The sequence below is a fragment of the Cebus imitator genome, unplaced genomic scaffold, assembly GCF_001604975.1.
Source record: "Cebus imitator isolate Cc_AM_T3 unplaced genomic scaffold, Cebus_imitator-1.0 Scaffold6, whole genome shotgun sequence".
NCBI lineage: Eukaryota > Metazoa > Chordata > Mammalia > Primates > Cebidae > Cebus > Cebus imitator.
In genome coordinates, this window is record NW_016107321.1 from 13324172 (window position 1) to 13349371 (window position 25200).

The following is a 25200-nucleotide window of genomic DNA, read 5'->3' on the forward strand; positions in this document are numbered from 1 at the left end:
CACGTGGCCAGAGTTGCTTGCTGTCCGTGGGACCGGAGTTCAGTGCGCCTGCGCAGTATTGGGAGCCCGGGAGGGAGCGTCCTTCCGGGCGAGGGGGTGGCTGTGTTCGTGAGCGGCTGCTGCTGCGGCTCTTTCCCTGCAGTCCTGCCGAGGAAGCGTGCGTCCCTGGCGCTTCCTTCTTCTCTTCCGGCGGAGAGGTTAGTGTATAATTGCTTTTCCCTAGCAGCTCCTGTGTCCGACTCGGAGGTCTGCGCCGCGGCTCCTGGCTCCCCGGAACATGTAGCGTTGCGGGTTACGCCAGTGCGGCAGTGACCCCTAGCCTCTTACGGTGATCTTTGGTCGACTTAGCTGGGAGTGAAAAGCACGCAATCAATTGGTGAACCCTTTTTTTGAGCCAGTGCACCTCAGTAACTGCAGAAATCGATAGAATAATTTTGGGTTTGAAGAATCGGACTGCATGCCCCCAAAGATGAGCGCCACTTTTCCCTTAAATCATAGCCTAGCTGTAACTGATTTTCATAATTGGTATCATTGTTCTCTAAAAGTTGAAATGTGTCCGGGAACTGAGTAACTGCCTTGTGTTTCATTTTAAAAATTCGATCGAATGCCTGCTATGTGCTGGGTGCTATTGTCAGGAGATACAGTAGGAAAAAACGCAAAAATGTGTATCCGCAAGCATACCCTTCATTATAGAGGGAAAACCCACAAATCTGCCCTTTTCCTCTTTTATATTTTTCGTTTATCGTTCTCTGACATATTTTACTGATTTACCATGTTTTTGTCTGTCACTCCCAATGTAATGTAAGGTTCAAAAGGTAAGGAATTTTTTTTTTATTTGCAGCTGTATAGTCAGCAACCAGGACAATGCCTGGCGCATGGTAAGAACTGAGTTCATGTTTGCAGTATCAATTAATAAATTAAAAATTAAAAGGTATGCAAGTGATGTTAAACAATGGAGAAATGCAAAGTGGACGAAGGTAGAGAATGGGTGCTGGTTGTGTGTTTTAAATGTAGTAGCTGGGGAAGGCTTCACCGAATAGAAGACATTTTAGCAAACATTGAAGGAGGTCAGAGTGTGAACCTTTCAGATCCCTGAGAGAAGAGCATAAGGAACAGTAAGTGCAAATATCCAGAGACCAGAATGAGGAGGATAATAAGCAAAGAAGAGTGCTGTCAGAGTGGTGATAAAGGGCCGGAGAATGTAGTGCCATGCAAGCCATTTTGGGGGCTTTGGCTTTCCCTCCACCCCTAGACGAAGTCACACACTGTTGCCCTGGCTGCAACCTCTGCCTCCCGGATTCAAGCGATTCTCCTGCCTCAGCCTCCCTAGTAGCTGAGATTACAGGCGCCCACCAGCACGCTCAGCTAATTCTTTTGGTATTTTTAGGAGAGACGGGGTTTCACCATGTTGGCCAAGCTGGTCTCGAACTCCTGACCTCGTGATGATTCACCCGCCTCAGCCTCCCAAAGTGTTGGGATTACAGGCATGAGCCACTGCGCCCGGCCTTCTTTGCTGTTGTTCAGGCTGGAGTGCAGTGGCGCAATCTCAGCTCACTGCAACCTCCGCTTCCTGGTTTCAAGCAATTCCGGTGCCTCAGCCTCCCGAGTAGCTGGGATTATAGCCCCAGGCCACCATGCCCGGCTAATTTTTGTATTTTTAGTAGACACCGGGTTTCACCGTGATGGCCAGGCTGGTATGGAACTCCTGACCTCAAGTGATCCCTCCCAAAGTGCTGGGATTACAGGCGTGAGCCACCACGCCTGGTCGGAGGGCTTTAGCTTTTATTGTAAGTGATCCTCAAGCCATAGCCAGATTTTGCACTGAGAAGAGATTCGGCTTGAAAGGATCACTTTGGTTGCTGTGTTGAGAAGAATCTGTAGGGGAACCAAAACAGAATCAAGGAAACTGGTTAAGAAGCTGTTACAATAATCCATGGGAAGGATAGCAGTTTGGAACACGTAGTATTATTATTGATGATGAGCAGTGGTCCAGATAAGGCCTGTGGGATTTACTGACAAGTTGGATATGGAGAATAAAAAGAAGAGTCAAGGTGGACTCCACGTTTTTGGCTTAGCAGTTATGAAGATGTTAATTAGTGCTCATGAATGGGGAAGACAAAAAAAAAGGGATGCAAGGGATTCTAGGTGTATAAGAAAGATTTTGATGGTAGACCATGGCATGTAAACTGGATATAGAGGAAGTGAAGTCATGAGGAGTGAGAGAGAGTGAAAAGGTGGTTGGATCATTGGCTTGTGGGTCCTGTTGGAGTTGAAGAATTGTTGGAATTGGGTAATAGAAGGAGTGAGATACAAAGATAGGAGATAGAGTTTAGAGAATAGAATGCATGAAATTGAGATGAGGAAGTGGCATGTATTGATAATGACAAAAGAGCCCCGTCTGATAGAAAAACAATGAAAGCCACAAATGTAATCTTAAGCTTTCTAGAAGCTGCAATGATAAAAATAAGAATGGGCTGGGCGCAATGGCTCATGCCTGTAATCCCAACACTTTGGGAGACCTGGGGTTAGGGGGAGCACCTGATGTCAGGAGTTCAAGACCAGCCTGTCCAACATGATGAAACAGTGTGTCTATTAAATACAAAAAATTAACTGGACATGGTGGCAGGCACCTGTAATCCCAGCTACTCAGGAGGCTAAGGCAGGAGAATCGCTTGAACCTGGGAGGCGGAGGTTGGGGTGAGTCAAGATTGAACCATTGCACTCCAGCCTGGGCAGCAAGAGCGAAACTCCATCTCAAAAAAAAAAAGGTAAAATTTATTTGAATAATGTGTTTTATTTAGCTCAGTATACCCAGACATATTAATTCAACAAGTAATTGATATAAAAATTGAGATATTTTACTTTTAAAAAAATTAAGGCTCAATTTATACCAGCCAGAGTTCAGTGGCTCAGTAGCAATGTGAATTGTCTAGTGGCTACTTTACAGGTCAGAGGATAATGACCATGGGCATGAGTGGCTGAGGAAGAATGAGAAACAGGACCATTCAGAAAGGGAGATCAGGGAACTCAGAGGCCAGGGTATTGGAACAATCATCCCATCACTGATCAGCATGGATATAGAAATCATTAAGAATTGACACAATCATAGTAATATCTGATTTTTTACATTCATTGTAATAGTGCTTCATGAAGCCTCCATATTAAGGCAGTCATTAAGAGTTTTGAGGTAAAGAATTTAGTCAAACAGGTCAGGTGCAGTGGCTCACACCTGTTTCCCAGCAATTTGGGAGGCCGAGGCAGGCGAATCATTTGAGGTCAGGAGTTGGAGACCAGCCTGACCAAGATATTGAAACCCCATCTCTGCCCATATATATAAATTAGCTGGGCTTGGAGGCACACATGTGTAATCCCAGCTACTCCGGAGGCTGAGACAGAATTGCTTGAACCTGGGAGGTGGGGGTTGCAGTGAACTGAGGTGTCACCACTGCACTCCAGCCTGAGTGACAGAGTGAGACTCCTCATCTCAAAATAAATAAATAAATAAATAAATAAATAAATAGAATTTACTCAGAATGAAAGAATACAGGACAGTAGACAAATTCCTAAAATATTTTATAGTTAGGTTCTTCAAAATTAAGGGGTTCAACTGCATGGAATGGTACTAACTAAAGGTGAACTACAGTAGCCAATTGGACTAGAATGAATGAAGCACAGAGTACCAACTTTTGAATGGATTTTGAAAGCAGGAGGTTCTACCTCCTAAGTAGCACCTCTGAATCATCTTTGTCCTTATCTGGAGAGAGGTAATAAATACAAGCTAGTGGGTAAGAGTGTTGACTTTGGAATTGGGAAAGGCTGGCTTTTATTTTAATTACACCTCTGTAGCTTCTTAGCAGTAAGCACTTAGCCTCTTTAAACCTCAATTTCCTACGCAGTGAAATGGGATCATTATGAGGTGAAGCTGAGTCACTTGAGTGTAGAAAGCGCTCAGAGTGATGTTGGCGTCTCTTTCGGTTCCTCCTGCACATCATCACCAAAAATTTGTTTCATGAACATACATTTGACCGTGTGACTCTCACAGCTGAAAGCTCAGCCTTCTCCCCACCTGTAGAGACTCTCTAGGATGACTGTGTAGATCCTTCAGTGATCTGGCCACCGGCTCTTTTTTGGTCCTTGTCTCCTGCAACTCACTCCTACCTTCCCTGAAATTGCACCCTGTTTGTGAGATACAGGACTTTATGCCTAGGGTGTTTGACTTGCTGATCCATCTGCCCTTTCAATGGTTCACATGTCACCTCTGTGACAATGCCGCACTCCTCACATGCTCCTTTCTCCGGACTAGAGCAGTTGGTGCATCTGATACTTTTCCTCTGCTAGGCTTTGAATTCTGAGATCATTAATTCATGTATCTCTGGCATATAACATGTTATTTTTAAAAAAGAATTATTGATTACTATAGTTTAACTTTTTTTGGCGGGGGGCAGGAAACAGAGTCTGACTCTGTTGCCCAGGCTGGAGTCCAGTGGGGCGATCCTGGCTCACTGCAACCTCTGCCTTCCTGATTCAAGCAATTCTGTATCTCAGCCACCTGAGTAGCTGGGATTAGGGCATGCACCACCATGCCTGGCTAATTTTTTTTTTTATTTTTAGTAGAGATGGGGTTTTTGCCATTCTGTCCAGGCTAGTCTTGAACTCCTGGCCTCAAATGATTTCCTCCCCAACTTCAGCCTAACAGAGTGCTGGGATTATAAGCGTGAGCTACTGCGTGTAGCCTGCTGTAGGCTAACTTTAACACATTTTGTACTGTAAGGGGGAAATTCTGTTTCCCTTATCTGGAATGTTCATGTATGTACCTGACATGCCTCATGCATGCCCATGCCCAGCCACGAGCTGAAAAGCCCCTTCCTCTTCTAGAATCAGCTTAGAACTTTCTGGGAGCCTTTCCTGATTTTGCTTTCCCTGAGACAGAAAAAAGCAGGCTGGAGTGCAGTGGTATAATCATGGGTCACTGCAGCCTCAAATCTCCTGGGCTCAAGTTAGTGGATATGCTGATGAAGTAAATGAAGTGGTCCCATCACTATTTTTTTTAAGGTTCTTGTTATGTCAGTAACTTTATAATCTTGTGATCTTCCAGGAAGAAGACTAAATAAAGGCAAAGTGGCAAAAACGTTGTACTTATTTTTTCAACCTTGTTCTTTTGCTAGAATTAGCTTAGGATGTATCTGTTTTACAAATTTTTTTGCAAAAATATGCCTGTTACCTAGAGGAATATTATATGTGTTTTAAACATTAATTTAAGAACTTGAACTTTGAATTCCTTTTCTTTTAGCTTGAGATGTGGTAATGCCAGCCAGACTTCTCAGAGCTGTGGCTGGATCTCACCGTATATTATCAAAAGCACATCAGTGCCGAAGAATTGGTCATCTAACGTTAAAGTCAGTTAAGGAATTTGAAAATACAACATGCAGCACACTGACAATACGTCAAAACTTGGATTTGTTCCTTCCTGATAAAACAGCTGGTGGTTTGAATAAGTCTCACATCCTGGAAATGAGCCAGAAAAAATCAACTACAAGCATGCTGTCTCCATTAAATGCTGCTCATTCCCAAGATGAAAAGGCACGCCTTCCGACCGTGAATTGCTTTGGTACTCACAGAAGAGTGACCCACAAACCAAATCTATTGGGTTCTAAATGGTTTAGAAAAATACTAAAGAGGCATTTCTCATCTTTGTCAACGGAAACATTTGTTCCAAAACAAGACTTTCCACAGATCAAGAGACCACTAAAAGCATCCAGGACCAGGCAGCCATCCAGGACCAACCTTCCAGTTCTGTCTGTGAACGAGGTAAATTTGGGGTGGCCGTGGCTCTTCTGCTAAGTGATCATTGCTCACGCTAAACTGTGTGCACTGCACCCCAGCCTTACCGCCAGTGTAAGAGAAGAGGCAGTCAACTCAGACTTCTTCATCAAGATCTTTAAAGCCTAATAAATATCCAAAGGGATTCGAAATCTTAATTTTTGTTGCTTTTGTTGTTGTTGAGACAGCGTCTCACTGTCGCCCAGGCTGGAGTGCAGTGGCACAATCTCGACTCACTGCAACCTCTGTCTCCCAGGTTCAAGCAATTTTCCTGCCTCAGCCCCCTGGGTAGCTGGGACTACAGACATGAGCCAATACACCTGGCTAATTTTTGTATTTTTAGTAGAGACGAGATTTCACCATGTTGGTCAGGCTGGTCTTGAACTCCTGACCTTGTGATCCGCCCGCCCCGGCCTCCCAAAGTGCTGGGATTACAGGTGTGAGATACCACGCCCAGCCTGCCAAAATCTTAATGTTTAAGAATTAATGATAGATATAAAAACAAAATACAGGCAACAAAACATGAAAATACAATTTGTGAAAGATTTAGTTATTGGTCTAAGGAAACTGAAAATGAGGACTAGTAATAAGTATAGTCTAAGAATGAGACTGTAATAAAAACCCATTAAAAAACAAACTAGAAATTCTTCATCAAATTTTAAAAAAAATTGTAACTGCAGACAAATCGGCCTTTTTTATGCTGTGAAATCTGTGCATAGGGTGGTGAAATGACACAGTAGAGTAGACTCCAAAAGCAGCAAGGCGGGGGGGGTTGTTTTTTAATACTCTTAAGGTGAAAGGGTGTATTTTTTTATTCACCTTTATGGGATTTCTAGGAATTTTTCTGCTACAATTTGCATTTCTCCTTTAATAGCAATTCAAGGGTCAAGTTAAGCCCTTGGTAACCTTTGTATGTTGCTTAATACCTAGAACTGTGCCTTGTACTTAAATGTTTATTAAATTGGAAAGGATCAAAAAGAGGCAAGAGGATCTTTAATGTCCATAGTCATTAACATTAAAGATATTTGAAACTTGATGAAGAGTCTGAATCTATCAGAAAACGGGTTCGAATGTCGGTCTTCAAGTCTCAATTCTGAAAAGTAGCCCCTGAGCCTGTTGAATTTGGGCTGTGTTTTTATTGCTGTGCAGCTGACATCCCTTGGAAGGGTATACATTACCTTTACTCATCCTCAGATTCTGAGCTAGGAATTAATGCATGGTTTTTGTGTTGGATTCTGGAATGGTTTCAGTTCTTGTACGGTGTCTCTGAACCCAGGATGTGAAAGATGGAAGTGTGGTGCAGGTACCGCTCCCCTTTCCTTTTGCTCGAGCTTTGGGGTAACCTGGGAAATTCAGTATTTACGTGTCGGAGATGACAGTAAGTATAAAAACCTGAATTCATGGCAGATCCAAAAAAGAAAACTCAACTCCTTTTCTTTTGTTACATGTAGCAGCACAGTGTTTCTTAGGAAGAACCCGATAGGGTCGGAGAAGTCCCCATACTGTTTCTTTGGGCCATCCTTAGACTTGGAAACAATGTTCCCAAATACCATTTCTTATTTTTCTTTAGGATTTTTTTTTTCTACTTCTTCCAGGAAAGAATTTGAAGTAGATTTTTAACATTCACCATCGTTTCAAATGAGATAATAAATACTTTACATATTAGTCAGAGCAAATTGTTGACATGAACAGAGATATGAATGTTACGAAGTACCTGAAATGAATAATGTAGTTGAACATTTTGTTTTGAGAAGCCCAGTAATTAAAAGAGGAAGTCCTCCTGGGACTTATTGTTTGTTGTTTATTGTTGTGGGGGAAATGCAGAGTAAAAACAAAAATGTCTTAAGAGAAATAACTTTTTCCAGCATGGAAATGAAGGAGTCAGTTATTTCCTGGGTCCTGTTATAGGAGACGTTATGTAACATGATAGACAATGACCTCAGTTGGAGATTGGCAAAAACAAGCCATATGCTGTCTTTCTGAAAGCACAGGAAAATAATAGAAAATCATATGTTTCTGGCCAGGCAGTGGCTCATCACGCCTGTTATCCTAGGAATTTGGGAGGCCAAGGCAGGCGGATTACTTAGGTCAGGAGTTCAAGACCAGACTGGCTAACATGGTGAAACCCTGACTCTACAAAAATAGAAAAATTAGCCGGGATTGGTGGTGCACACCTGTAATCCCAGCTGCTCAGGAGGCTGAGGCAGGAGAATTGCTTGAACCCAGGGAGCAGAGGTTGCAGTGAGCTGAGATCATGCCTACACTCCAGCCTGGGTGACAGAACAAGACTTTCAGAATCTGAGATATTCAACCCACATCCCATTGGTTTACAATTGCTAAAAGCAATAGTGAGTGCAGTGGCTCATGCCTATAATTTCAGTGCTTTGGGAGGCTGATGCAGGAGGACCGCTTGCCAGAAGTTGAAGACCAGCCTGGCAACATAGCAAGACTCCCATTTCTAAAAGACTTAAAATTAGCCAGGCGTGGTGGTGTGCACCTGTAGTCCTAGCTACTCAAGAGGCTGAGGTGGGAGGATCACTTGAGCCCAGGGGTTCCAGGCTGCAGTGAACCATGACTGCACCTCACTTCATCTAGCCTGGGCGACAGAGTGAGACCCCGTCACTAACAAACGGACAAAAAAACCAAAAACAGTGATAGCAGCGCTTCTTGTTAATGTCCTGTATTTGAAGAGAACAGCAGAGGATGGGAACGGTGGGTCTGAGTGGCAGGGAGCCTGACACCAGGGAGAGTGTTTTCAGGCTAATAGCACAGTGTTTTACAAAAGCACTAGTGGATTGTTAACCATTTTTTTGAAAAATGAAATAGAATAGAAAACAGAATACAAGGCCGTGCATGGTGCTCAGGCCTGTATTCCCCGCACTTTGGGAGGCTGAGGCAGGTGGATCACAAGGTCAGGAATTCAAGACCAGCCTGACCAACGTGGTGAAACCCTGTCTCTACTAAAAATACAAAATTAGCCAGGTATAGTGGCACATGTCTGTAATCCCAGCCACTTGGGGAGGCTGAGGCAGGAGAATTGCTTGAACCCAAGAGGTGGAGGTTGCAGTAAGCTGAGATCGCCCCATTGCACTCCAGCCTGGGCAAAAAAGAGTGAAACTCCGTCTCAGAAAAAAAAAAGAAAGAAAATAACAGAATACATTGCTCATTAATAAGTTTAATACTGGTTTGTGAAGCTTTTGTAGCAGTTATTGGTGTGTAAGCATATATTTGTATACATACTATGTATAGTGATTTCTTATAGGTTATAGTCAAAAAAACTTATAAAGCACAATACTGGTCACGTAAATTGTATCTGTGTTTTTATAGCTTTCATCTCCAGTCAGTACATTGCAGGAGAAAAGGCATTTTTCCTTAGTGTGATCTGTCTACTCACAGTACTTCTGACACCAAATATGTGGGGGCCTTTTCCTCCTCACCCCAGCCAGTTCTCTGGTTCTCCAGACACTAACAAGGTGTCCTGAAATTCAGTTCAATTCCAGCTTTAGTCAGTTAGTGCGGACCCCACAGTAGTTAAGCTCAGCCCTGCAAGACTGCCCTCCCCATTGACACCTATGCTTCTGACCAACCAGCTCCACCACCCCCTCTTCAGGTTTGATGATTTGCTAGAATGGCCCACAGAACTCAGGGCATCACTTCATTTACCTTTACTGACTTTTTATGAAGTATACAAATGAACAGCCAAATGAAGAGGTGCATAGGGTGCAGTCTAGAAGGGCTTGGAACTCAGGAGCTGCTTTTCCTTGTAGAATCGGCACATGGATGCATTGATCAACCCAGGAGTTCTCCAGACCCCATCACTGAGGTGTTTTTGTGGAGGTTTCATTGCGTAGCCATGATTGATGATTAACCCAACCTCCAGCCCCTTGCCGTTCACCAGAGGTTAAGGATGGGGCTGAAAGTTCTAAGCTTCTAAATCAAAGTTTGGTCTTTCTGGTAACCACCCCCCATCCTGAAGCTGTCCAGGAGCACACTGATGAGAGTCACCTCATTAAAACAAAAGATGTTCCTAGCACTCGTGAAATTCCAAGGGATTGAGAAGCTTTGTGTTAGTAACCGACGGCAAAGATCAAATATTACAACCAAAAATGTCCCTGTCACTTAGAAAATTACAAAGATTTTAGGAGTCGGTACTGGGAACCAAGGACAAAGACCAAATGTAAATTTATTATATCACTATAGAAGCAACATTGCTGTAATACTCTAATTTTCTTCAGTAATACAGTGTAAATAAAAATACCATTTTTTAAAAAATGTTCTGATCAGAGCATGTGATACTGCTAAAATGAGAATCATATGTAGATTTCTAGCCCCATCTGCTGGAACATGTCTTCTGCAGCCAGAAAAAAAGCAAACATACTGAAATACAGTGGTTCGGGGGTTTTTGTTTTTTGGGTTTTTTAAAAAACATTTTAAAGTAGAAAAGCCCTAAATCTTATAACTATTATTGGTTGGTTTGGCACATCTATTTAAGAGCAAGTTGCTGATCCCCATCCTGAAACCCAAAATATGAAACCCATATGCTTTATATGCATGTAACTAATGCTGAATTAAGATTCACTATAAAAATCCAGAAAGAGATGTATAAAAAATAAGAAGAAGAAAAAAAAGCAGACAAGACATTCCATGGTTCTTTTTTCTTTTACCAAATAGGCTAAAATAAAAAAGAAAACCAAAACAAAATGTCTAAAAAGTCAAGTTCATCTATTAATAGAAAAAGCTCACAACTGAAAGAGACCCAGATCTAAGAAGTTTAAGGAGAATACAGAAATTGGTGGGGCAAACCATGTAAGCTGAGTGACACTGGGTGGAAATTTTTTGCCAAACTAAATGAGAGATGCCGGGAGAAGGAAAGGGGACAGTTGACAGTCTGGAAAACCTATAGCAAAGATGCTTAGGATGGCTAAGTGAAAACAGATTGTGTTTAAAGATTTATTCATAATCTATTTGGAGCTTAGAATATATTTTCTCATAAAAATAGTGATTGAATGACTTGCCTTGTCCCGTCCTTGAGACTTCAAAATAGTATGCATTCTCAATTTGCCGTTAGTTTCTGAATATTCACATGATTTGAAATACCAGATTGCCGAAAACTCAATTCTGAATATATTGTGCCCTTTATTTTTTATCTCCCAAGTGGCAGTTTTTAAAATTGGCCTTTTACCTTGATTTAAAATAACAAAATGCCTGGCCGGGCATGGTGGCTCATGCCTGTAATCCTAGCACTTTGGGAGGCCAAGGTGAGCAGATCACCTGAGGTCATATGTTTGAGACCAGCCAGGCCAACATGGCAAAACCCCATCTCTACTAAAAATACAAAAATTCACCAGGTGTGGTGGTGCATGCCTGTAATCTCAGCTACTCTGGAGGCTGAGGCAGGAGGATTGCCTGAACCCAAGAGGTGGGGGTTGCAGTGAGCTGAGATTGTACCACTGCTCTCCCACCTGGGTGACAGAGGGAGATTTCATCTCAAAAAATAGTAAATAAAAAAAATAGAATAAGAGAATAGTGCCTGCCACCGCCATCAAACAGACCTTGTACTCTAATGCCAAGCTGTATATGGGGCAGTTGCTGGCATGTCTTCATTGGCACTATAAAATGTGGCCCAGAAGACAGGAGCTGAGAATAAGAAGTCTGTGTTGGTTAGGAGTAACTTTGTCCTGGCTCTCTGGTATAAAGCTCTCAAATGTGACTTTGTGAATCCGGGTGGGATAATGGACTCATCTCTGTCCGCAAAATGCCATTGTGCAGAGAAGCACCCAATGGATAAGCTTTTTATATGCTCTGAAATATAGTAGCTGAAATTAAATGCCACTTTTTCAGAGGTGAATTAATGGACAGCCTGATGAAATTCAAAGCTTTTTGATGTATAAAACTTGATAAATGGAACTATTCCATCAATAGGCAAAATATAACAACCTGTCTGTGTGGATAATATGTAATTTCTGCACAGGTCTCTGTTTAGTAAATATATCACTGTATATCAGTCTGGAATATTGCTCCAATAAAGGAACATAAAGTTTGTTTGTTTTTTGGGACGGAGTCTCACTGTGTTACCCAGGCTGGAGTGCAGTGGTGCAATCTCAGCTCACTGCAACCTCTGTCTCCTGGTTGCAAGGGATTCTCCTGCCTCAGGCTCCCAAGTAGCTGGGATTACAGGCATGCCCCACCAAGCCCGGCTAATTTTTGTGTTTTTAGTGGAGCCAGGGTTTCACCATCTTGGCCAGGCTGGTCTCAAACTCCTGACCTCAAGTGATCCGCCCGCCTAAGCCTCCCAAAGTGCTGGGATTACAGGCGTGAGCCATCGTGCCTGGCCAAGATTTTTTTTTTGGGGAAAAATAAAAGTAGTACACATACTTAGCACAGATGGGCTTGGCCAGTAACACATGATGGTGAAGCAGATGTGAGACAACAGGGAGAGGCAGAGACGGTGTGGGCTGGAGACCCTCGGCTCCCGCCCTAGCCCATTATTGCCAGACCTTCCACTCAGAAGGTGAAGACGATGGAAACCTGGATTTTGTGTGAAATCTCCATTTATTGTTGACAAGCCAATTCGAACTTTAGAAATGTGATTAGGTCAGCTCTTGAATTGGATAGTTCTCTGAGCTGCCAGTTTACAACTCTGATTCTAGCAAAAGAGACAGCCTCTGCCATTTTCAGTACATCTACGGGAAGATCCTTCAGTGGACTAGCTTGTGACCTCCTTATCTCCTTTTTGGGCTTCCTCCTCTTCCAACTTCAGACCAAACTATGCACATCAGCTATAGCCATCATAGAAGTAATTCTGACATCTTAATGTGCTGTGATTTTACCTGGCAAGCTTGAGTGAATTTGTCAGGTCTTACAGAGTGGAGCCTGCGTGATGTCTCGCCTGACGCCCCTTGCTAGGATTCCTTTCTTTCAGCTAGCTGAATCTCTAAACACATAGCACGTCAGCTCCTTTTAACTCCATGGAGCCTTAAAAAGAACTAGTGCTCACAGGTCTAAACCGTAAGCACATAACCTCTTCCCTGTACTCTGGTAACTCCTGATACATTTTTATTTGTATATCCCTGTGTTCCTGCTTTCTTTGTGACTATGGCAATTAGCTAATTTGGAAGGAATCAGCAGTTATCTGCTCATAATGAGGGCACTACATCTACTTATCTCCAGATTCCCCAGTAATTTCAGCTTGTCTTTTATTTTTTCCTAATTGAATTAGTTGTATTTTGCTTATGAGTAGATACTTATTGATTTTGGATTTTTCAGCTTGCATGGATCCTCAGGTTGTCTGTTATTCCTCTACCTTTTTTTTTTTTTTTTTTTTTGAGATGGAATCTTTCTCTGTTGCCCAGACTGGAGTGCAGTGGCTTGATCTTAGCTCACTACAACCTCTGACTCAGGTTCCAGCGATTCCCCTGCCTCAGCCTCCCGAGTAGCTGGGACTACAGGCTCATACCATCATACCACCGGCTAATTTTTGTATTTTTTAGTAGAGACAGGGTTTCACCATATTGGCCAGGCTGGTCTCAAACTCCTGACCTCGTGATCCGCCCACCTTGGCCTCCCAAAGTATTCCTCTGCTTTTAAACCACACATCAGAACTGTGGAACAGATTGAGGAAGGGCAAACAGGGTCAGGCCATTTCATGAGAAAGAGCCAGGAGTTACCGAATGGAGGTGGGAGAAAGGAATGAATTAATATATACTTATCCAGAATTTCATACTGGGAATGTAACAGAACGGGAAAGAATTGGGGAGCTGAGATGAGTAAGTCCTAAGAATAAATGTTGATTTAGTGACTCATAACTTCTTTTGGCCAACTAGGATCTAACAACCGTTGAACATTTATATTAGCCACAGTCCTGAGCAGTTTATATTTATTAGCTTATTTAAACTTTACAACAACCCCATAAAGTAGGCATTCTTGTTATTCTGATATTCTTTTACAATTGTAACCAACTTCTGTGCCTAAAATCTTAACTCTTATGCCAATAGCTTTCAAACTTCATCAACCACATCTCACAGTGAGAAATATATTTAACATTTTACATACATAGCGACCTAGAGTAGACATACAGATGCATATAAGGGACAGAAAACTTTATAAAATAGCATTTCCTATGAATAATGTGCTGTAATATTTTCTATTTAGTTTTATTAAAAAGCTGTTTTGGGCCAACTAAACTGATATCAGAACTCACTAATGTATTGTTACCTACAGTTTGAAAAAACAGAGCATTGAACCATAGTGCTTACCATCTGTATATTGTATAGACACAACATGACTTTCCTCATGTGTACACAGGCAAGATGGGGCATGAACCAAAGTACTAACCAAAACCAAGACATATGCTCAGATTTACAAACCTTTTTGTTTAATGTTAACCAGAGTAAAAATGCTATAATTCCTTTGGGGATGTAAAGGAATCTGCCTGTACAAGAGTAGTTACAAATTAGAAAATGACCTCAAATACTGATGTTGCTTTGAAAAAGAGTCATGGAGCCGGCGCAGTGGCTCATGCCTGTAATCCCAGCACTTCAGGAGGCTGAGGTGGTTGGATCACGAGGTCAGGAGTTCGAGACCAGCCTGGCCAACATGATGAAACCACATCTCTACTAAAAATACAAATAATTACCTGGGCGTGGTGGCACGTGCCTGTAATCCCAGCTATTCAGGAGGCTGAGGCAGGAAAATCACTTGAACCCTGGAGGTGGAGGTTGCAGGGAGCCATGATTGCGCCACTGCACTCCAGCCTGGGTGACAGAGCGAGACTGTCTTTTTAAAAAAGGAAAAAGAAAAGAGTCATGGAAACTCAGGGTTGGAGAGACTTAACTATCATTCCAGCCAGTCACCCATGTGATGCCTTAATCATCTCTGTATTTTTCATTCGGTCTGTGCTTGAGACACTACCAGTTGCGAATGGCTTCCCTTTCAGATTAATCCATTCCATCTTTTTGGCTGGTGGGAGGGAGGGAGCAAGTTCTTTTGAAGATCAAGCTGAAATTTGTATCCCAGTAGCTTCGTTCTCTTCATCTTCATCCCATCCCTTCTATTGCCCTTTGAGGTGTTTGAAGAAAACTCTGGAGTTCTAGCTTTGCGGAATGGTGTCCCATAGGGCGCTCAGCGGCTATCACGGATGCTTCAGCCTCTTGGTAACCTATGTTGTGCCCATCTCCCTGGAACAGGACCTAATGCACTGCACAGCCTTTGCAACGGCAGATGAGTATCATCTGGGAAATCTGTCTCAAGATCTGGCCTCCCACGGATATGTTGAAGTAACAAGCTTGCCTCGAGGTACTTCTTCTTGAACCGGGGGCCAAGTATGTTAAAATGTATTGGATAATTTTCCTATGATACTATCTTAAGTATGTATTTGTTTACAATATATTTTCTTTTGAAAGGATTACATCATAAAAGTGGATGTTGAATCTCTTCAGATGACAAAGATAAGAAAATAAAATGTGTTTACAGAGAGCTTCTCATTAAAATCAGTATGATTTATTATCATTATTACTTGAGGTGGTCAGAGGTCATACTATTCATTTCTATCACATTAAGAAGTTATTTTAGTATTACAGAGTATTATAGGAGAATCGTGAAGTTGATAGACATGGGGAGATCTGTTTAAAAAAAGTTTACCAGGTCAATCTAATACTTTAAAACAATTAGTTAAAAGATAAAATATGAAAAATAAGAAAATTAAAATGAAGTTAATTGAGGATTTTAGGGTGCTATCAGGAAGGATTCTTGAGAAATAGCTTGCTTTACATTAATTAAAAATAATATAGGCCTTGTGTGGTGGCTCAGGCCTGTAATCCCAGCACTTTGGGAGGCTGATGCTGGTGGATCACTTGAGGTCAGGAGTTCGAGACCAGCCTGCCCAACATGCTAAAACCCCATCTCTACTAAAAATGCAAAAATTAGCTGGGCGTGGTGGTGTGTGCCTGTTATTCCAGCTATTCAGGAAGCTGAGACAGGAGAATCACTTGAACCTGAGAGGCAGAGGTTGCAGTAAGCCAAGATCACACCACTGCACTCCAGCCTGGACAACAGAGAGAGACTCTGTCTCAAAAATAAATAAGTTACTTAGAACATTTTGATGAAGAAACTTCTACAGTAAAACCCAGGATAGCCCAATACTTAGAACATGAATTAATTTACCTCAGAGTAGCAAAACTAGGTTGAAAGCCTTCCTACAGCAGAGGAAATTCTTAAGAGTCAATCCGATAGAAGATAGTTGAAGTATGGTGTTTTTTGGTCTTGAGAATCCAAACAGACTGTGTGATTAGGTGACAAAACAAGCATCGTTGACTGAGAAGACAGAGCTATGTCTGTAGCCCCTTAGGATGAAAATTTGCTTGAAGGTATTATTGGCTGACTCTGAAGGCTGTCAGCTGTGTGGTTGATGCATCTCAGGATTGGGGCCTTCACTGCCCTGGGTTGTTTCAGTCCATTTTTTTTTGCTTTTGGCTGCATTAGGCAAACTCTGTCCTATCGTAGTAATCAACAATTTACCAAAAAGAAAATATCAGAGTTTTGGTCTCTGTCTGAATTGCCCATCACCCAGCCTTTACCAGGAATTTCTGAAGCTTTGAAGATCCCAGTTTTACATTAAGAGATTACATATGACTTTTTGCAAGTTAATAATAGTATATTTGGCTGGGCACAGTGGCTCACACCTATAATCCCAGCACTTTGGGAGGCCGAGGTGGGCAGATCACAAGGTCAGGAGATTGAGACCATCCTGGCTACCATGCTGAAAGCCGTCTCTACTAAAAATACAAAAAATTAGCTGGGCATGGTGGTGCGTGCCTGTAATCCCAGCTACTCAGGAGGCTGAGGCAGGAGAATTGCCTGNGGAGGCTGAGGCAGGAGAATTGCCTGAACCCAGGAGGTGAGGTTGTGGTGAGCCGAAATCACACCACTGCACTCCAGCCTGGGCGACAGAGCCAGACTCCATCTCAAAAAAAAAAAAAAAAATTGTATGTTTATTTATTGATATATTAACATATTGTTTATAAATTTATATTACAGAATATATGCTTATGATAAGTATCACTATACTACGTTAAGCAACTTCTTATGATGAATGTTGGTATTTTTTTATGTTTAACAATACTTAGGCCAGGACCCCTGGCTCATGCCTGTAATGTACTTTGTGAGTCCAAGGCAGGCAGATGGCTTGAGCTCAGGAGTTCAAGACCAGCCTGAGCAATATAGTGAGACCTCATCTCTGCAAAACATAAACAAACTGCACATGCCTGTAGTCCAAGCTACTTGGGAGAGGGAGGAGACTTGAGTCCAGGAGGTTGAGGCTGCATTGAGCTGAGGTCATGGCACTGCATTTCAGCCTTGGACACAGAGCAAGACCCTGTCTCAAAAAAAATAAATAAGTAAACTATTTTAAATAGTTGCAGGTGGCTGCAGCGGTAGCCCTTGCGGTGGTTAACCTTGAAATTAGACATGTTTTGAAATGGTCAGTATCATTATTTCTATGTATTTTCTATTGCCTTACTCTTTACACTTTAAAATTCAACAGAAGGAGTAGTTTTGGAATATTAAAATTGCATTATTAATAAAATAGTATTTAAAGGAAGAGAATATATTCTTCAAATTTTAACTTAATTTCATAGAAGTTTAATTCTTGAAGCTTAGTTGTATCGAACCTAAGACTTTAATAATTATCTGGACTAGTGTTATGGATTCAAAATGGCTATGAATGAGCTCTGATAATAATATCACAGGTTGGATGTTTTATAAAAGTAATTGCATATCATTCTTTTGGTGTTCATATTTGCATTTTTATATATTAAATCCTTTCAGAGGCCTTAGTAAAAAGATGGTGATTGTGTTACAGAGCACTCCATGGCATATAAAGAAATGATCTTAAGTACTTTATTAAAGTGTTTATAGGTGATTCTTATAGCTTGTGTTACCTTGACAAGCTTTTATGTTCATTTATTTTAAATCACAGATGCAGCAAATATTTTGGTGATAGGTGTAGAAAATTCTGCAAAAGAAGGTGATCCTGGAACAATATTCTTCTTCAGGTAAGAAAAGAAAGAAACCCCATTAGGTGGTGATGGGTTGGGGGTCAAGTAAGTGTGGTCTTTAAAGGTGCAGGCATACCTTGCTTAACAGAACACGTGTTCAAACTGTATTTGTGATTTAAGTTTATCATTTAATTCTTTTTTAATCTAGGAGAGTTTGTCACTTTTAGGAATCCTCTGGTAAACTCTCTTATGAAGTAAAGAGTTTTTCAAACAAGTGAATGATCTTTCCTGGCGTGTCTTTCTTTGTAAACACGGATTTTCATGGACTAAATTCTTGGAAAGCAGCCGATTTCCCATTCATCTTCAGTGCCCCTGGTCAGACCCTTGCCCCAGGGAAACTCCTGCTGCCTACCTGCTGGCTCTTCTCTCTATTTTCTTTCTTTTCTCCCTTCCCCTTTGGTAACTGTTTAAAGTTTTAGCTTACCTCTCCAGAGGCTTTAGAGTAAGAGACTCATAAACACATTTAATCCTTTTATCTGAAGCCTGACTCAATACTGAATACTCCACAGTGGCTGCCTGGGAATGATAATGATGATGGGACCATGTGAAATAACCTCGTTTATCCTCACCACACTTGATGAAGGTCTGTTATTCCCATTTTGCAGGTGAGGAAACTGAGGGCCATAGGAACTAAGTGAATTACCCATAGTCATGAGACTAGTACGCAGCAGAACAAAAACACATGGAACATCTGTGAGAATCCAAAGCTGAGTCAAGTTTTTGTGGTCATAATCCTTATAGTTGATGAGAAGTGGAAGTTCATTTTTCCATTCAATGCCTAACTTCCTTTTGACCCCATCTTTAAAGATAATCAAGATTCCAACTTTAATTCAAGTGGAATAATAGCATTCCTATTGTTCCAGGTGAGGAATTTAGATATTTGAGGGCCTCTAGAGCAGCACTGTTCAGTAGAAATATAATGTAAGCCTCATATGTACTGATACATTTTCCAGTAACCACATTTTAAATATTTTTTTAAAAAGATTAATTTTGAACAGCACAAATATGTTTCTTGAAGTTAATTTTAACAATGTATTTTTTTCAACCCAGACTACCTAAAATATCATTTCAACATGTTGTTAATAATATTTCTTCACTGTCTATAGTAAGTCTTTGAATTTTGCTATGTATTTTACACTTACAGTGCATCTCAGTTTGCACCAGGCATGTTCCGAGCACCCAGTAGCCACATGTGGTTTCTGAGTAGGGAAGGGAGCTGAGTACAGTGTTGCACAGGACAGCTCTAGATGGAGGAATACGCAATTCACCAGGCCTCTCTTCTGCCTGGAAGGGATTCTCTGAACTGATACTGTGGCTGTGGCTTGAAATACCTCTTAAATCCATATCCTGAAACCTTCTCCTGGCCTATTGTAACAGCTTACTTATTGTCTCCCTGCCTTCCTGCTCACCCACCACCAGTCCGTCTATCTGTTGTAAGCAGGGTCATTCTTCAGTGGGCATTTCTGACCACTACACTCTCCTGCCTAAATTTCTATGGAATATAAACAAATTCTTTATCACCACATAAAGTTCCCTTCAGGATTGGCCGCTACTTGCCTCTTTAACCTGGTTGCCCTCTACTTGACCACATCTGCAGCCATGCATCTACTGGCTGTTTATTCTAAGATGCTGCTCTGCTCCCTCCCACCTCCTCCCTGAGCCTGTGTGTCTCCTCTGCTCTGTTGTCTCCTCTTGTTTTCTCATTTGGCTACCTCTGCTAGTCCTTCGGCAGAAGGGTCCCTCTGGTATACATTCCGTAGTACACTCTGCATACTCTTATAGCACTGACCACACTCTATTGTAATTGGTGGTCTCAGTGCCAGTCCCAGTCTTTTCTAGATTGAGGATAAGAATGCAGTCATACTCATCTTTCTGTCACAGATACTGAGCACGGACCCACACATATACTAAGCACTTTACTTTAGAGATGTTTAAAGAATGACCTGGGGTCGTTAATATTTTTACGTTTCTTCTATTTCCTCTTTTCCTTTCTCCAGTGCAGTAACCCTGAGCCATAACTCCTGCTTTTATTTATTACTTAAAATAGCTTCAACACATCAGACTTCGGAAATCAAAACAAGTGCATTTATAGTGTTAGACCCTAAATAATGTCAAAGCCGTTATCGGATTCAGAGGGCTTCCTATGGCTTCATTGTAGTTCTGTTCAAAGCACTATGAGCATGGGTAGCATTAATCCATAGAGGCTTTTAGCCATCTGACACTTAAATTAGTCCGACTAAAAGCATAACCCTTGGCCAGGTGCAGTGGCTCACACCTGTAATCCCAGCACTTTAGGAGGCCAAGGCAGGTGGATTACCTGAGCTCAGGAGTTTGCCACCAGCCTGGGCAACATGGTGAAATCCCATCTCTACTAAAAAATATAAAAAATTAGCTGGGCACAGTGGCATGCGCCTGTAGTCCCAGCTACTTGGAAGGCTGAGACAGGAGGATTGCTTGAACCCAGGAGGCAGAGGTTGCAGTGAGCCGAGATTTCACCACTGCACTCCAGCCTGGGCGACACAGCAAGCCTCCATCTCAAAAAAAAAAAAAAGCATGGCCCTTTGTTCTTTGCCCGTTAGCCTGTCCAATGAGAGCTGAGACAAGGTCTCAAAACTTCCTTACCCTGATTTCTATGGATCAGAATTGAACCAAGTGTGAAAGAGTCTACACACGAAGTTGTATAGTATTACAATAATAGCTATTTATTCTGCAAACCATGTGAAAAATCATAAATTTTTGGGAGGTCAGGTTTTATCAAGAATTTTATTTTAGCTCTTATTTTAGCAAGTTCACCTAAGGATCATAATGTTAAACTAGTAAGTACATTGTATTTTGAAACATTACATCCTTCTACAAGTTACACGGCTTTATACATGACCCTAAAGAATGTATTCTACCTGTATCTTAGTGGATTCTTTTATTTTTTTGAATCAGGGAAGGAGCTGCTGTGTTTTGGAATGTGAAAGACAAAACTGTAAGTGTAAATAAAAATGTGAAAGTATAAAAATTTAGTTTTGTGAGAATGAATTGTTAATTAGCACTACTCAATAAACTGAAAGAAGAGAAATTAATAGGTAATGCACAACTTATTTGCTCTGCATTATGTGATATTTATCTTACCAGTTTTATCTTCCAAAAATTTATTGTATTTTGGGTTAAGAATTCCTGCATTTTCGTTTTTCTAGACACACAGTCATTCTTGGAGAATCAGAATCATCCTACAGAAGAAAGTACTGTAGACCTTGAATGTTGTACTATACAAAATGTATACACAGTTAATTGGATGCTGGTCGCATTGGGTGTTGTTTTAGATCAAGTTGTCTACAACTTACTACTCATGAGAAATAAGTTTTTCAGTATCCAAATCAAGATTTAATACAAACTTTTTAGAGGCAAACTGATAGTCTACATTAAAGCTTTATATTTAACCCCAGCAATTTTCCACCTAGAAATTTATCCAAAGGAAATAACCGTAACTATTCATGATGATTTATATACAAAATGTTCATAGAGCAATATTTATAATGGCAAAAATTAGAAATTACCAAAATACACAATAATAATTTGTTAAACACTTCCATATACTGCAGATATACTATAGATACCCTTAGAAATCATATAAAAATATCTATTTCTGGGAGATTACCTACATATATAATACAGTTACATTAAAAGAGCAGACTACACGGCCAGGTGCAGTGGCCCACGCCTGTATTCCCAGCACTTTAGGAGGCCAAGGCCAGCAGATCTTTTGAGGCCAGGAGTTCGATACCAGCCTGGCCAACATGGTGAACCCCATGTCTACTAAAAATACAAAATTAGCTGGGCATAGTGGTGCACATGTAATCCCAGCCAGTTGGGTGGCTGAGGCACAAGAATCACTTGAACTTCAGAGGCAGAGGTTGCAGTGAACCAAGATTAGGCCACTGACTCCAGCCTGGGAGACCGAGAGATACTCTGTCTCAAAAAAAAAAAAAAAAAAAAAAAAAAAAAAAGCAGGTTACAAAATATACCAATGTAATCTCAGAACTGGTTAAAAAAAACATGCTTTATACAATCCCAATTTTACTAAAAGGAAACACACAGTAGGGAGTGGGGAAGGGAACTTGGAAAAGAGAAAATACAAATGACCAGTAAATATAAGAAAATACAAATTGGCTATTTGAAGTTGCAAAGATGTAAAAAGCTGATATTACCCCATTTTCTTAAGAGTAGTTTCATAAATGTTTAGATTCTACATTTGGAAAAACTGTTTTGGAGAGCAGCCTAGCAGTATTGTAAGTGTGGGCCAGGTGTGGTAGCCACACCTGTAATAATACCAATTCGGGAGGCTGGGGTGGGAAGATCGCTTAAGCCCAGGAGTTCCAGACCAGCCTGAACAACATAGTGAGATCTCATCTCTACAAAAAGTTTTTAGAAATTAGTCAGGGTTGTAGTGCGTGCTTGTGGTCTGAGGCTGAGGCAGGAGGATCGCTTGAGCCCAGGAGTTTGAGGCTGCAGTGAGCTATGATTACATCACTGCACTCCAGCCTGGGTGACAGAGTGAGACCCTGTCTGTTACATATACACATATTTTGTAAGTGTGCATTATCTTTTGATCTAGCAGTTCCTAAAGAAATATTCTTACAAGACCATGAAGATATAATTGTAATAATGGAGAGGAGAAAAAAATCCCCTGTGGAGGACACCTAGGTTGGTTAAATAAATTGCAGTTCCTCTATTAAGGAAAATAGTGTTGAAAATGTTCATGTGTGTAATATCCTATTTTACATAAAAGCCACATAAATAGGTACATATATACACATAAAAAGTCTGGAAGAATGTGCACCAAGTTTAATTATGGTTGGCTCTGGGGATTAGGACTTCAGTAGAGTGGAGAGAAAGAGATGGTTATTTCCCACACCTGTGTGGCTTAATTTTTTATAAGTATTTTGGGCTTTACTTTTTTTTTTTTTTTTGAGATAGGATCTTGCTCTGTCACACAGGCTGGAGTGCAATGGCCTGATATTGGCTCACTGCAACCTCCACCTCCCAGGCTCAAGCCAGCCTCTCAGGTAGGTGGGACTACATGTCTGTGCCACCACACCCAGATAATTTTTGTATTTTTTTGTAGAGATGGGGTCTTGCCATGTTGCCCAGGCTGGTCTTAAACTCCTGAGCTCAAGTATCCACCCACCTCTGCCTCCAAAGGTGCTGGGATTATTAAAGAGATTTAAAGAATACAAATTATAATATTACTAGTGATTTTCTTTGGGTTATGAGATAATGATAACCTTTATTTTCTTCTTCATCCTCATCTGTGTTTTCCAAATGTAAAAACAAATGAACATGTCCTCCTAGTTTACTATCACAATGGATTTGCCTTTTCCTTAAAAACATGCAACACAAATAATGCCTTTAAGTGGAATAAAGACTGTTAAAAGCATTAAAATCATAGCATTCTTGAACTGAGGAAGTCAGTTATGATTTCAGGTTAATCTTCCTTTTCTTCTAGATGAAGCATGTGATGAAAGTTCTAGAAAAACATGAAATTCAGCCCTATGAAATCGCACTGGTACACTGGGAAAATGAAGAACTTAACTACATAAAAATAGAGTAAGCAACTTTTCATCAAATTTCTGAAAGGGGCACTTGGAATAAATTAGCTAAAGCAATAGAGGAGATACGCATATGGAAACTTCATTTTAAGAAAAAAGTTGTACAATACAAAGTCTAACCCATAATACAATAAATATTAGAGGATAAACATAATTTTTTAAACTTCTCAGGCTATCCACAAGTTAAAACAAGTAAATAGTATAGCCTCCAAATGGAAGTTTTAAGCTTCTAAGCAGCCCAGTCCAATAAAATAGTATGCATTTATCAAATGAACCTATCAAATTATTCCAGTAAATTTTTCTCTTAAGTAAATCCAGTTTTTTCCCATTGATTTGGAGGAGGTATAAAAAGGAAATATAGAGAGGGGCAGTCTAGGAGACCCACTTGTAGAAATGTGGGTACTGGAAGAAGTGGGACCTCGTATACCATTTTCAATACGATATATGAGTAGGCAACAGACTAGTTGATTTTCCTGACTCAGCAAGAGGGAAAAAAATGAAGAGATATTAGGGCCGAGACAGAGGCAGTATGATCAGGATGGTAGGATCTTTTTCCTCATAGAGTTACCTGTCTAGTGGAATATGAGAAACAAAGTCTTTGTAGGTTCTTAAGAAAGGTGGTGTTGGCCAGATGCTTCTGTGTTTTCCAAACGTAAAAACAAATAAACATGTCATGCAGTAGCTCACACCTGTCATCCCAGCACTTTGCGAGGCCAGGGTGGGAGGATCACCTGAGGTCAGGAGTTCAAGACAGCCTGGCCAACATGGGGAAACCCCGTCTCTACTAAAATTGCAAAAATTAGCTGGGCGTGGTGGCCCATGCCTGTGATCCCAGCCACTTGGGAGGCTGAGGCAGGAGAATTGCTTGAACCTAGGAGGCGGAGGTTGCCATGAGCTGAGATTGCACCACCGCACTCCAGCCTGTGCAACAGAGTAAGACTCCATCTCAAAAAAAAAAGTGTTGACAGCAGAGCTTTGGGAAGACTTGGAAGAGAGACAGAGAGACCAGCTATAGAAAGACCAGATGGGGATAAGAGCTGAGTAATCCATACTCACCACCAGTAGGGCCAGTCACGGTTTTCTAAAGTGCCTTCCATGCATTATTTCATTTAATCCTGAGAAAACCCCTGTAATTGCAGCTAATTGGCTTTCAGATGAGATTTACTGCATCCTGTCTTGCCAAAGGGCAGCTGACTGTGAGTCAGTCTCAGCCCAGTGGTGGCTGCAGTCAGAAGTAAGGATGTAAACCTGAGAGTGACAGCAAATGAGCAGCCTGTAGAATTCGGTCTTTAGCAGTTGTTCAGCCCTTGGCCTGCGGGGATGGCTCCTATGAAGCCCTTTCTGTGTTCTATCAGGTTTACATTAAAATGGCAAAAACCGTGATTACTTTTGCACCAACCTAATACTTCTGTATCAAACTATTGTTAACTAGGCCTTTGTATGTGTGTGCATGTGTGCTTATCCACACACACACATGTTACTATACAGTGTGTGAGGAGTAAAATCCTCAGTGCTTAGGATCCTAGAGTTGGCTATTTCGTTTCATCAGAAAGACTGTCCTGGCTGCCACCTACATGGTTATTATGTGAGCCCTGCGAAATTCCAGGGATCTTCTCAGCTCTGTGGCATGGGCCGAGCTGACTCATAAAGCCCCTCATGGCCAGGCACAGTAGCCCACACCTGTAATCCCAACACTTTGGGATGCCAAGGCAGGCAGATCACTTGAGGTC

At 41.3% G+C, this 25200-nt stretch overlaps 1 protein-coding gene across 5 annotated transcripts in view; it reads left to right on the forward strand.

Moving 5' to 3' along the window:
• Positions 1–29: 29 nt before the first annotated feature.
• The window catches only part of RMND1 (required for meiotic nuclear division 1 homolog), a 45364-nt gene continuing 20193 nt past the window's right edge, over positions 30–25200 (forward strand). For 2 of the 5 annotated variants that reach the window (XM_017539076.2, XM_017539115.2), the window contains exons 1-6: positions 30–197; positions 5291–5808; positions 15006–15114; positions 17795–17870; positions 20808–20847; positions 23368–23468. In XM_017539076.2, the coding sequence (XP_017394565.1) occupies positions 5305–5808; positions 15006–15114; positions 17795–17870; positions 20808–20847; positions 23368–23468 (830 nt within the window). In that variant the 5' untranslated portion in view covers positions 30–197; positions 5291–5304. Of the gene's footprint in view, positions 198–841; positions 879–5290; positions 5809–15005; positions 15115–17794; positions 17871–20807; positions 20848–23367; positions 23469–25200 lie in introns of all 5 variants that reach the window. The other 3 variants (XM_017539087.2, XM_017539108.2, XM_037742206.1) reach the window with 3 other exon arrangements.